General features: G+C 33.7%; 2 protein-coding genes across 3 annotated transcripts; one reads left to right on the top strand and one right to left on the bottom strand.

Moving 5' to 3' along the window:
- Positions 1-481: 481 nt before the first annotated feature.
- Positions 482-4,292, bottom strand: LOC103874595 (serine/threonine protein phosphatase 2A regulatory subunit B''beta). The gene is made up of 13 exons (XM_009153020.1): positions 3,915-4,292; positions 3,536-3,772; positions 3,345-3,450; positions 3,176-3,275; positions 2,915-3,020; positions 2,714-2,804; positions 2,231-2,372; positions 1,954-2,101; positions 1,734-1,843; positions 1,497-1,653; positions 1,237-1,362; positions 999-1,149; positions 482-808 (listed from the first exon to the last, which is right to left on the bottom strand). The coding sequence occupies exons 1-12, from the start codon at positions 4,065-4,067 to the stop codon at positions 1,009-1,011; spliced, it is 1,617 nt and encodes a 538-aa protein (XP_009151268.1). The 5' UTR covers positions 4,068-4,292; the 3' UTR covers positions 482-808; positions 999-1,008.
- Positions 4,293-9,246: 4,954 nt separating this feature from the next.
- On the top strand, positions 9,247-11,741 carry GME (GDP-mannose 3,5-epimerase). Of its 2 annotated transcripts, none has more exons than XM_009153019.3 (7): positions 9,247-9,496; positions 9,803-10,219; positions 10,304-10,400; positions 10,493-10,622; positions 10,708-10,840; positions 10,927-11,134; positions 11,225-11,741. In XM_009153019.3, exons 2-7 carry the CDS (start codon positions 9,804-9,806, stop codon positions 11,378-11,380), a joined length of 1,140 nt encoding a protein of 379 aa, XP_009151267.1. In that variant the 5' UTR covers positions 9,247-9,496; position 9,803; the 3' UTR covers positions 11,381-11,741. The 2 variants fall into 2 exon arrangements, with proteins under 2 accessions (XP_009151267.1, XP_018508087.1); XM_018652571.2 differs by having other exon boundaries at positions 9,271-9,492; positions 9,801-10,219.
- Positions 11,742-14,090: the final 2,349 nt, after the last annotated feature.

Here is a 14,090-nt window from a genome sequence, read left to right as displayed (position 1 = left end):
TATTGGAGCCATGTGACCTTATATAAAAACAACCACTACCTGAAAACTAAATTCATTGGATTCCTCTAAATAACAGAGCAAGTTTTTATATTAAAAGAAAAAAAAAAAGAATCAAACGAACTATGACAATGGTTTTCACAATTCTCAACAAGTGTAAATGATGAAGCAAACACAACTACAAAGAGTATACACACAAACCAGTGTGAATACATACAAGCCCCGTGAGCTAAGACGATTGTCTTATACTTTGGCTAACATTGGATTATCTATTTGAACGTTGGGAAAACAAGTCTAGAACTGACTCTAAAAGGCAATCTATTTGATCATCTCTCCATCTACAAACCCGCAGAGTATGAATATGATTTTAAGTAGAGCATTATTCCTAAATCCCAAACCAAAAACATCAGATTATAACCTGATGGTATAACGAAACTATCTACTTTCTAAGATGCCTCCCAGTGAAAAAAAAAAACCCAACCAATTGATTAAAGTCGCATTAACAATTCTGAAAACAAAAGAAGATCCTTAGCTACAAAAGTACAGATATAGAGAGGAACAATAGTACAGAAAATACAAAACACAGGATGAACAAGTGCCAATTGTGTAACTTGCAAATCAGCATTGCTCGCTGATTATTTAAATTAAATAAATGAAACTCGTGCGCATAACAATAGCTATAAACTGAAAGGAAAACAGTAAATGTTGAAGCAGATAGAGGATATACTCTCGTCTTTCTCTTTCGTTACTTCACAACGCTCCCAAGATTTTTCTTTATGATTTCGATATTTCTTCTGATAAACTGAACATCCTGCATGATTTACCAATATCATGAAATCAATTCCACAAACCGGAGATTTTCTTTTTAACTTTTAGCTTTTTTTCCTTTCCCTAATCCCACTGATTTTAATTTATGTTGCTTCTACTCCCATTAAATGAAGATTGCTCGATCTCATCATGAAGGGTTTATAAAGAGAAGAGTGAAATCCAGGGGAAGTTACCTAGATGAACTCAGAAAGGAGCCTCCAATGACTCATCCCAAACCTCAGCACTTCCATTGGATGCATCTTCAACGTCTTCTTCCATTGAAAGCCTTATGTACTCTCTATGTGCAAAACGGTCCCACTCTGTCAACGTAGGGTTCTCACGCTCCTGTTTCCATTTTGACATTCAGATATTTACAAGAGGCCCCGCGCACACCAATAAGCAACAATGATGACATCTCAGACAATAGAATACCTGACGAATGAGGAAGGGATCCCGTGTCTCAAATGCCATAAATTTATTAAGATTAAAAAGGATGTTGAAGACGTTTCCAGATAGTTTGGAGCCCTTCAGGTCATTCAGGGTTATATAGCTTTCATCCTGCGAAAGACAACAAAAATGTAAGAGTCAGTAAAGAAGACTAGAAACATCAACTACTTCCTATATATTTCCTTTAATATAAAACAGCTCAAGCATATAATATCCAAAAAATAACAAGAGAAATAGTGTTGAACCTCTGGTCCGATCATATCAATTAGCTGACATAGTATATCCTCAAAAAGAACAGCCTCTTGCGCCATACACTCCATTCGATGTAACTGTTCCTCGTAAAAGAATTGCATCTCGTTTCGCGTAAGAATCCCATTTGCATCCAAGTCAATGCACTTAAACCTAGTCCAACATATACTTGTGTCAGATAAAACACTCAAAATACTATGTCTGTCTGCCACCTCTGAATGATCACAGCTTACCAATATTCAAGGCTAGGCTCTGACGATTTATCTTCTTCGGCAAGTATGAAATAGACAAAATCCTCATACCCCATTTTCCCTTCAACTTTGCTAGTGAACTTCCTAGCAACCTGAGTAGAAATTGATCCATATCATATTCCTTGATGACATTTATATTAAGAGACGTAATAACTTTACAATAAGAAGCATGCTAACAGATCAAGATTTTTTGAGACGAAACCTGGGAGAATATCCTGTCGACAATCCGGTAAGTAAGGGCATGGTTGCCATATTTCATAAGGTTTTCTTTGTCAATCAGGAAATCGTGGTCAGTATCGAGCTCCCAGAACTTGCAGTATATGACATAGAAATGCTCGTATGAGAAATACCTAGTTTCCAAAGTACATAGAAAAGCGTTAATGCGAAAGAAGTGACACAAACATGTAATATGCAGATCAAAGCAACAAGAAGTTTGACTCGATATTTACAAAACAATAGAACAAAATATTTATCATTACCGTAACACTTTGTTGATATCTTCTTCTTCATCAGCATGAAGCATAGCATCGATTAAATTTCCACGTTTAAGCTCCCTAAATGTAAGTCGACCGTTTCCAGATCTATTTATGTAGTAAAATATTCTGTATGTAACAGTTTCAGCTGGCCATCAAAATACAAACTGTATCAGAAAGCAATACTATTTGAAAGTTACAAGAAGATGGTCTAACACAACAGAGAAATCTTAGCTTAGAAACTACATATGCAAGCTTGTCAGAGTCCTACACAATATATTATCTTAGGCATCTAGCAATGATGTAAACGGGAATAATATACATTATACCGCGCATAACAGACTCATTCTCCCTAACACAGTAGCTATTAGCTAACAATATACATCCAAGGATAAGATATACTACAAAACTCTAGAACCATAACTCAAGGAATACCCAAGAGGAAAAAGCCAACATGAGATGAAATAGGAAACTGAATTAAGATCTAACCATATCTTTCTTGGAATTCAGGTGTGCCTTGCAAAAATTCAAGCCCAGGATGTGTCGCCAAAAGTTCTTTAAGTAGTGGCTTAAAGTCATCCTGCGAGGACAAAAGAAAGCTGAGAACGAAAACTCCAAACAGAAGAGAAAGGAGGTTGGAGAAAGAACCTAATTTTCATTACTGAATAAACCAATCAAAAGAAAAACTACCTTCACAAGGAAATTCTGATTTTGCTGCTTTAGTATCTTGAATATTTGGGTAGTTTTATCCATTATCAACATGTTCCCGTTTACCCAATAATCAATAAATGCTTCCCTGCATAAACGAAAAACTGTTAAATGGTTTTACAACATTGTCAATACCATAAACATAACAGAGCGGCTATAAAATGAGAAGAAAGCTTGAAGCACGCACTGCAAACTATGCGCATATCAAATCCAACAATACAAAGAGCACAGAGAGACACACACCTGGTAACAAAACCTGTGTTATTGACATCGATCTTCCTAAAAAGTGACGTGGAGAAGAAAGATGGAAGCTTGCAGATCTCACGGGTGACTAGTTTGAATTCTGAGTATTGAAAAGGGAATAATAAGTCTCACTTCAGATATCAAAAAAAAAAACTCATGAATCTGTTACCTTGTATTTGCAGTCCATCCGTGTGGCCGTAGAAAAAGTGGTTGACTCTAAACATACATTGCTCTTTTATCTCGCTTGGAGGTGGGCGACCATTTTGAAAATAAAACTACACCCATTTCAGAAATGACTCTGTTAGAACATAATAAGGAAGAGATGCACTTATTAAAATTTTCCAATGGAAGCTCCAAAACCTGAGGAATCGACTCCTTAACAGGCTCGTTGAGAACTTTCAACGGAGATCCTAAATTAGAAGGGGCCCTCTGTTTCATCGTACGAGGCGAACCGCAGCTTCTTGGTGAAAGCGGAGGAGCACTCCCCGCAGGAAACATGGACGGTAACGAGTTGCTGGTACCAGGACCTGAACCAGATGCACTCCCAGGAACATTCAAAGGAGCTCCAGCTACTGCATCTTGAAGCAACGATGCAACCTACAAAACAGAGTATAAAATTGAGTGAAAACTGTTTACAATGAAAACATTTACAGACCTAAAGCATCTCAAGATGATAGCTTTGGAGCTGGAACTCTAGTAATCGATCGAAGCCAATAAGTGAATCCCTAATCGAATCTACCTGACGGTGAGCTTCGGGGAGAGAAAGCCACTGATCGAAGAGCTTCTGAGTGAATTCGGGTCTCGATTTGAGGACGAACGTGGACATCTCCTGGAGCTGGAGCAAATCGGCGTCGAGGGAAGCCATGTCTCCGGGAGCAACCGCGTCGAGCATAGTCGGGAATCTAAGATCAAATCAATCGAATCGGAACAACAACTACCAGTGAAGTAGAAGATAGAGAGAGAGAGAGGCGTGGAGGAGATAGAAAGGGGGGCAAATCGGAAAGGGGCGAAGAAACCCTAGATCTTAAAGAACGGAGAAAAGAATCTGATTCCAATGAGCTTCCCTTCTCTCCCAGACTAAAAAGTGAATGGGTCTCGAGAAAGTTAGGAAAAAATTAAATTAATGTATATTATTATTATTATTATTTTTCTCTCTCTTTTACGACCTTGTAGAAAAAAAGAGAAATAAATAATGGTATTATTTCTGTGACAAAAAAAAATAAAAATAATAATGGTATTATTATATTAGTGTGTGGTCGGGGAAAAAAATGTATGTGATCCGCCTTATTTTTTTTTTTTTTTAGTTTTATGATTTTCTTTTATTTTAAAGAGAATTTACTAGATAACTATGACTATAAAGGAAATTAAGTGTATAATATTGATTTTCTTTTATTTTAAAGAGAATTTATTAGATAACTATGACTATAAAGGAAATTAAGTGCATAACATTGAGTTTAACATAACGAAAAAACTAACAATTATGCATATATTGAACCGATTTTATCCTTTTTGGATACAAATATCCGGTAAATGAGAATTGCAGAGATGACGTGGACAAAATCAAACATGGCTAACATTTACCATAAATTGTTGACAGCTAAAAAAAGTGAAGGCGTTCACGTCACATACATAGTAACTGAATACGTTCTTAGGTGGTACCCGCGCCATGCGCGGAGTGAATAGATTATTATATCTATTTACACTGTCCGTCTATTTCACGTCACTTATGTTTTTACCGATCGATGGTTTAGATATTCTACTAGGTGGTACCCGCGCCATGCGCGGAGTGAATATATTAAATAGAGATTATAATTTTTAATCTATAAATATTAGAGAGGTAAAAGTTATAATCACAAATATTTCATGTTATATAATGAAAGATTGAAGGACATTGTGCATGTTTATAAAATATAAGTTTTGATTTTTTTTTAACTTGTGTAATTGGTTAGGTGTAATTGGAATAAATTTTATGAAAGTAAATCTATAATAATAATTTACAACTTGTGTAATTGGTTAGATTTTTTATTTTTTATTTTAAACTTGTTTAATAATGTTTCTCAAGTAAATCTCTCAAATTTCATGTGTGATTTTTAATTAGCCATGTGAATTTAAATAAATTTATAGTAACTTTCCTATATTAATCGAAATCAAAATGCGTTTGCATATATCAGTTTTCTATTTTTTGGCTATTGCATAAATTACGGTCAAATTTAAATTAGCGAAAGAAATCAATTAAATTAGTAAGTTATTTTTATTAATTTAGCGATTCGATTATTCAAAAGTTATATAATTCAAGTAAGTAAATAAGGAATCAATCGAAGAATTTAAATTCAAGTAAATAAATAAGAAACCAAGCCAAGCATTTAAATAAATTGTGGACTAAACAGAGATTAAAATTTTTAATCTATAAATATTAGAAAGGCAAAATTTATAGTCACAAATATTTCATGTTATATAACGAAAGAGTGAAGGATATTGTGCATGTTTATAGAAGATAAGCTTCGATTTTTTTTAAAATAACTTGTGTAATTGGTTAGGTGTAATTGAAGTAAATTTTGTGGAAGTAAATCTATATGAGTAATTTAAAACTTGTGTAATTGGTTAGATTTTTTAAATTTTTTTAAAAAAACTTGTTTAATAATGTTTCTCAAGTAAATCCCTAAAATTTTGCGTGTGATTTTTAATTAGCCATGAGAATTTAAAATAAATTTATAGTAACTTTCCTATATTAACCGAAACCAAAATGCGTTATGAAGATTGCATATATCAGTTTCCTATTTTTTGGCTATTGCATAAATTACGGTCAAATTTAAATTAGCTAAAGGAATCAATTAAATATAGAAATCAAGATCTATTGGATTTGATATTCAAATGCCATCAAAACCGTAATTATTTAATATCTTGGGATGATTTTATTTACTGAAATTTAAATTCTTGGGTTGATTCCCTATTTATTTACTTGAATTATGTAACTTTTGAATAATCGAATCATTGATATTAATGGAAATAATTTACTCATTCCTAAAAAAATTATAGAAGTAGAATTTGCATATTCATATAAAAGTAGATATAAGGTAAATATATTCTTTTGATTTATAATATAAAACGTTTAATACCAAAACTTCATGGATTAATATGCACAAAAAATTAATGAATATGTTGTCTCCGATATACAAAACTCATGTTTATATAGGAAGAGCAACATATATCGGAGACAACATTTTTATATGAATGTTAATCACACATGAGAATGGGGTTAATTAATAAAAATGCTCCTCAAATAATAAGAAAGGAAACTGATGCGTTTTCGTGAAATAGGTATTATAAGATCCGTGATGGTCACGCCAAATTCTTGAGTGAAATATTATATTTTCGATTAAGGTAAGTATTTCAACACAATTGAATTTTGTTTCCTTTTAAACGTTTAGAATATTATTGTGTTTCCTTAATATTTTGACCAATTAAGCGTAGGTTGTAATTTGGAATATCGAGTTTGACTCGAGTTACTTGAAATTCAATTGTGTTTCCTTTTTCTTTTGACCAAATAACCAAAATATATCTGATATCCGTAACGTTTAATTTTTTTTCCAACGTTGACAAAAATGTTGCATTATAATTAACGTTGGATTATAATACGTGTTCCTAAAATAAGCAGAAAATTGTTCTTAAAATTATTCTCGTTTCTTTAGTTGCATTATAAAGAAATTTGATATTAGTTTAAAAATGTTTATAAAATGTTGCATAAGAATGTTCATAAAATGTTGACTCGGTTTCAAAAATGTTCATAAAACGGTGCATTATAATATGATTTGATCTTAGTTTAAAAATGTTCATAAAATCTTGCATTATAATTCACGTAAACAAAAATGTTCATAAAACGATTTGATAGATGTTGAACTTATTTTGTTGCCTTTTATAACAGAGTTAATATTCTGGCTGTCATAAATGCCCGTTTTTTTTTTTCAAATCGGATTGTATTTGTAAGCATATAGTATAATGTATATGACCAATGGCATTTGGTTGTAATTATTCTAGGGAACAAAGGGTTTTTTGAAAAAGTTAGTGAGAATGCATGAGGTGATGACACATAGGAAATGACACTCATGTAATAAACACATGAGGCCAAGGTTTATTTCTTTGAATGTTTCTCCTTTAATAAGAAAGGGATTTCATATCACCAAAATAGCATATGACACTAATTCTATTTCAAACTTAAAATCTAGATACTAAACCTTATTTCAATCTTTCCTCAATTCCTAAATACTAAACTTTGAACCCTAATCAGGAAATCATAAACCCAAAAATATAAACCATGAACCAAAATATAAACTTCACTCAAATAGAATGGAACAAAATACATAGCATAATATATATTAGTGAAATTATGAAATATTTTATAATTGTATGGAAGAAGTTAACGTTGACCACAACCATACATCCTTACCTTTTTAATATTAAACCTCAAACCTAATCCTAAACTCAAATATCAAAATCTAAAAATATACATAATATTATGTAATTTTAAATTATCTTATGTAATATTAAACTGTATAATATAGATCATAGTACAATTTTTATAGGTTTAGAAACATATAACGATATGTATAACTTTAGAAAACTACAAATTATATTTCTAAACAGAATATAACACTCTTTATTAATCATCAAATGGAATGGAACAATGTTTAAAAAAATATAGTGACATAATATATTGCATTATATAACATGAATAGAACAAACATAATACAAATAGTTTTACATTTCTATTCTATATGCATATAATAGAAGATAACACAAATTAACAAAAACTGTTCATCTTCTCCAATCAATTTTGGGTCATTCACAGCGTCATTATTCTTCATCACCATATAGAGATCGTCTTCATTTCCTCTCTCTCTTTTTTTTTCCGACAAAGCGACACTTTTACTGACCCGCCTTTGTTATTTGTCACCACTGGATATGTATAATAGTGTGGATCAACCCTGATGCGGTAATCTCAATCTCATTTGCAAGATTTAAATACAAAAACAATATACGGAAGCAGAAGTATGATTGTGAGAATCAATGATTTAAGAGAAAGATAAAAAGAAATGAAAAAGTTTTGTGTCTGCTCATTGTCTACGCCTTCGCCATTGCCTTTTTTTTATTACAACTGGTCACATTTTTTTTTTCACAATCACTAATTATTATTAAATTTGTTTGTAGATTTCGCCGGTTGGATAAAATGGTAATATGACAACAGTATATTAGAAAAATTAATCAATAGAGTGAATTATAATTTTTTTTTAATGTCAACGATGCAAATTCCTTTTATTCTATTTCATTTATGGTTAATTAATTAAACCAAAATGAACTGCAGACTGTGCAGTGTATGAAGTCATCATATAGAGGTTTCAAGATGATAAAAAGATTCAGTCAATTACAACTTAAAATGAGCTTTTTTAGAGAGGTTTGTTTTTTTGACAACTTGATCATTTGAAAACATGAAGTTTTATGCAAAAATTTAAGATGATCTCTACCTTATAGGAAAGATATTTCATAACACGACATGTTGGTTTTGACGAGATCTAGTAAAGTTGACTGGTTGGTTGGTTCTTTCTTTTTTTCTCGGTGGACTTGTACGATATACGGCACGACACATGGTAAAAAAGAAACAAAACAATTCACACTGAAGATTCGTTCATGGTAAATGTCTTATTACTATAATTTTTTTAAATATTTTCAATTTTACTATAACAAATCTTACAGAAAAACTTTTAATTCGTATTTTCAAATAACTATTTAAATAATAAACATTAAAATATACCTAAATATTTAAAAAAATCAAAAATACAAAAAATGCAGATTAAACTTAGATATATTGATTAAAATACTTTAAGTTAGCTATCACTCTTCCAAAATACAATTAATTAAAAATAGTTTTAACATTCAATTCCAAGATTTAGTGATTATTGTTTATGGACAAAATAAAATGAACCAATGACAATAACGAAAGCAAGCATCTTAAAGAATATACTAATGTTAGTCACCAAAATCATTTTATCAAAATGTGAAATATCTTTAATATACGTAAGCAACAAAAAAATCAATTTATATAACACAAGGAAATTGATAAGTATCGATTTTGAAGGGTATACTGGTCTTCGAAGAAGAAAAAACACAAAAAAAACTAATAAAACGAGCGGTGTTGCTGTGTCCAAGCCTCCTCGTCTTCTTGTGAAAGCTTGTATATATACGATTGCTCTCCCTCCTCCGCTCAAATCCTTCACCCCTCTCTCTCTCTCTCTGCATTATCTCTTCACATTCTCTAAGGTCTCTCAGGTAAAGATCTGAACTTTCCTCAAATCTACGGTTCCTAATACCACTCACGTTCAGATTTAGGATTCTGTAACAATTGTGTGTTCTGGGTTCATTACAAAACTTGAGTACGAATCTGAGATTTGTCACATCCTTTTGTTTCAGAGTTTATAAAAATCTGATTTTTATAGAATTTTATCAGATAAAAATCATATCTTTATACCTATTTGCATGAGATCTGACTTGTTCCCAAGTTGCTGGATAACACTGAGACTACAAAGTCTCACTCTTTTTTATGTTTCTGATTTAGATTTGTGTGTGTGTTTGTAGAATGGCTGCAGCTACCAATGGAAGTACTGACTACGGTGCCTACACATACAAGGAGCTTGAGAGGGAGCTCTACTGGCCTTCCGAGAAGCTGAGGATCTCCATCACCGGCGCTGGAGGTTTCATCGCTTCCCACATTGCTCGCCGTCTGAAGCACGAGGGCCACTACGTCATTGCTTCTGACTGGAAGAAGAATGAGCACATGACTGAGGACATGTTCTGCGACGAGTTCCACCTTGTTGACCTCAGGGTCATGGAGAATTGCCTCAAGGTCACCGATAAAGTTGATCACGTCTTTAACTTGGCTGCTGATATGGGTGGGATGGGTTTCATCCAGTCCAACCACTCGGTGATTATGTATAACAACACCATGATTAGCTTCAACATGATTGAGGCTGCTAGGATCAATGGGATCAAGAGGTCAGAGTTGCTTTTTCTTGTGTGTTTTGGAGATTAAACAGAGTTGAAAAGATTGAAACTTTTTGTTGTGGGTGTGTGTTTCAGGTTCTTCTATGCTTCAAGTGCATGTATCTATCCGGAGTTCAAGCAGCTGGAAACTACCAATGTGAGCCTCAAGGAGTCAGATGCTTGGCCTGCTGAGGTTTGTCTCACCTTGATGATGATTATATCATTCATATGTTGCTCCTAAAGATCAAAGTCTCTTTTTTAAGCCATGTTATAATGTTATTATAGCCTCAAGATGCTTATGGTCTGGAGAAACTTGCAACGGAGGAGCTCTGCAAGCATTACAACAAAGATTTTGGCATTGAGTGCCGCATTGGAAGGTTCCATAACATCTATGGTCCCTTTGGAACATGGAAAGGTAAGTAGCAGACAAACAAACAGTTGACTTTGAAGTATTGTTTGCTTTTACCATTGTTGTTTAATATTTTGATGTGACTTTGTAGGTGGAAGAGAGAAGGCTCCAGCTGCTTTCTGCAGGAAGGCTCTGACCTCCACAGATAGGTTTGAGATGTGGGGAGACGGGCTTCAGACCCGTTCATTTACCTTCATTGATGAGTGTGTTGAAGGTGTACTCAGGTGAAGGCATTAATTAGCTCCAAATCATTAATGATATGTTTAGAAACATGTGTTAGTTTTTTTGTTCTGAAATTGTTTTTGTTTAGGTTGACTAAGTCAGACTTCCGTGAGCCGGTGAACATTGGAAGCGATGAGATGGTGAGCATGAATGAGATGGCTGAGATGGTTCTCAGCTTTGAGGAAAAGAAGCTTCCAATTCACCACATTCCAGGCCCTGAAGGTGTTCGTGGCCGTAACTCAGACAACAATCTGATCAAAGAGAAGCTTGGTTGGGCTCCAACTATGAGATTGAAGGTACTAAAAACACTATTATTCTTAAGCAGCGATGAGAAATTTGAATCTTGAAGTGAGAGTTTAAGGAATGATTGTGTGTGGTTAAAACAGGAGGGGCTTAGAATAACCTACTTCTGGATAAAGGAACAGATTGAGAAAGAGAAGGCTAAAGGCAGTGATGTGACGCTTTATGGTTCATCTAAGGTGGTTGGGACTCAAGCACCGGTTCAGCTTGGCTCACTCAGAGCTGCTGATGGAAAAGAGTAAATGGATGGGTTTCACTACTATCAAGCTTGGTCTTATTTAATAATTAAGGTCAGGAAATTATGTTTTAGATATAAGGTCTTAGGAAAGCTTTCCTTTAAAAAGAAAAAAAGCCAATAATAAGTGTTTTTGGATTTTGAGTCTCCTTCTCTTCTTCCTCTTCTGCTCATCTTTCTTTCTCTGTAGCAAACTTCTTTTATTATTATTTTTTTAGTTGAAGAAGTCATTTTCTTGTGGTCCTTTCACAACATGTTCACCATCATTGTCAACTTGGTGATGCTGTGGTGGTACCAACAGTCAAGTTGGCAAGTCTTTGTGATATTTATCTTTCATCTTATCATTATCTTATATTATGTCTTTCACACATCTCTAGGGGTTTAGAGATCACTTCCCATGCTTTTTCTGCCATCCATTCCTCGGCCAAAACAATCATATCTCCTCTTGGATCTTGTTCGCTAGCTATCGGATCAATAAAATAGTAGGGTAAATGCAGATTGTTAGACATTTAAATATCCATCCACACTGATCAAGAATAATAAAAGTCACATGATGGTACTCTCATTTTCAAAAACTAGCTTTTCTTGTATGCTCTGTCTGCTTTATGACATCACTTCATATATACATCAAAAGTTACCAACACATTACTGCCTCATTTATCATTTATAGTCAATATCAATCAAGAGTGCTACTAAGGTACTAGGATATACAACAATAATATAACTCAAAAACATTATATGAATCTTTCCTCTCTCTTTCTAGTTAATGAGATTGAGAGCCAGCTCCTAGAGATTGGTAGCAGAATATACATGTGCGGATTCAAGAGAAATTCCTCAAATTTCCTGAGTATATCCTTTAGAACATCCATAAGTCCATCTTCTGAGGTTTCTTTCTCTCTGCTACTCAACTGAGAAAATATGGCCTCATAGAGAATAGACACTGATGAAGATACCAGAGGCAATCCCAACTATTTTCCCTTCTTTATTATTAGAGTATTTATAAGATCTGCACGTCCTTGGTTGTCTTTACGGTTTGATTCCTCCAAAACCATTTTCTCTACGAATGACTTGAGTGTCTTCTCGTCTGGCAGAACCTGAGAACATAAATCGATAGAAAGATACGGTTGAAAGCTTCTGAGTATGTGTTTCTTTGGATACTCTACAAGTGAAAGAGAGTGTGGACGAAGCCTTGATCCAGAGAACATATCAACTGTTATGGAAAATGGTTATGTGCTTGTCCAAGTTCTTCATCACCATCAGCATCGTGCTTTCTACTGATATCATCTTAGATGGAAAATTTGTTCCAAACTAGCATGAAATAGTTCAGAGGACTCTTTGCTTTGATATAGTAAAGGCGTGCGTTACGGGCCTGCGTTATTGGGCTACAAAAGTCCTTACAAGCCCAATAACTCTTTGTGAAAACTCTTTAAGAACCTTCTTTTTCCCAGGCTGGATTCTAATAAGATGGCATCAGAGTACATGTTGGGAGCAATATTCGTATTGTAAGATTGAGGAGATCAACTGTAATCGACACGATCTTCATATTATAGTCAAGTTTGAATAATTTACAGTAGATATGATCCGCAATATTCTTAACATATCTCTTATAATTAACTAACTATGTATGAAGTCTATACTAATGCGACTATTATAATTAGTAGCAGTTTCATTCTTAGCCAGTGCAACAAACACAGAGGCTTCTACATGAGTTTGTGAAGTTTTAAGAATTGTCTCTGCTTACTTTCAACGGAAGATGTATATTAGGTCGAGATTTAGCATGCACGTCTTAGCAAATCAATGTAGAGAAAGTGACTATAATTAAGATAAACCATAACCACACAAAATATGAATAACAATACTCGATTTTATATGAATAGACCAAACATTGTGGACCAAGAAAAACGTGGAGCAAATGACATTCAAAAATATTATTGCTCGTGGAAAAACAAACAAATTTTTTTTTAATGTGGTTCTAAAGGAGTGAACACTGCGGGGGCCGTTGAGCATTGTTGCTCCCAAAGATGGGCCATCACCTTTCACGTCAGGCCTATACAACCCTTCCGCAACTGAAAGATCGATAAACGAGTAAAAACTAGAGCTAGACGTAGTCTACATTCTTTTATAGTTGTTAGTGAAATAGTTAAATACGTAGTCTCTTACAGAGAAAAAGACCACCTGGCTTAAGAGGTGCATCTTGATGAAGTTTCACTTTTCCAGCATTTATTTGTTTCTAATAGAAAGTGTTTGCTCACGTTCTTGAAATATATTGGGTTATTGAAGAACCAAATATTGAAAGTGTCATTTTCTTATCTCCCACTAGATCTATTCTCTCTCGACGAGAGATTTAGTGCAAGTGAACCATATAATATGCAAAAATTAAATGGACCCACGAAAGTGCAACTTGAGTTTTGATAGATTCTTATCCAAAAAAACGTTAAAGTTCAGTACATTTCTCTAAATCTAACTTCAGTTACTAAAAAAACAATATCTCATGTGTCTCTCTCTCGGATCTCTCCTTATAGAATGCAACTGGGAATATTAAATGGATCCACGTATTGAAGTATAAGTTTCAAAACCAACAACGACGACTTAATACAATTTTAAATCTTCTTACGACGCCGATTGACTAAAATACCCTTAATAACACGTCAGTCTGACTTGGATTTGACCCCAAAAGCGTTGGAAAACAATATCAATTCCAATAAGGCAAAATAATA

The sequence above is a fragment of the Brassica rapa genome, chromosome A06 (genome assembly GCF_000309985.2).
Source record: "Brassica rapa cultivar Chiifu-401-42 chromosome A06, CAAS_Brap_v3.01, whole genome shotgun sequence".
Classification (NCBI taxonomy): Eukaryota; Viridiplantae; Streptophyta; class Magnoliopsida; order Brassicales; family Brassicaceae; genus Brassica; species Brassica rapa.
Note: the sequence above shows the minus strand (reverse complement) of the source record. Positions and strands in the feature narration are given on the sequence as shown.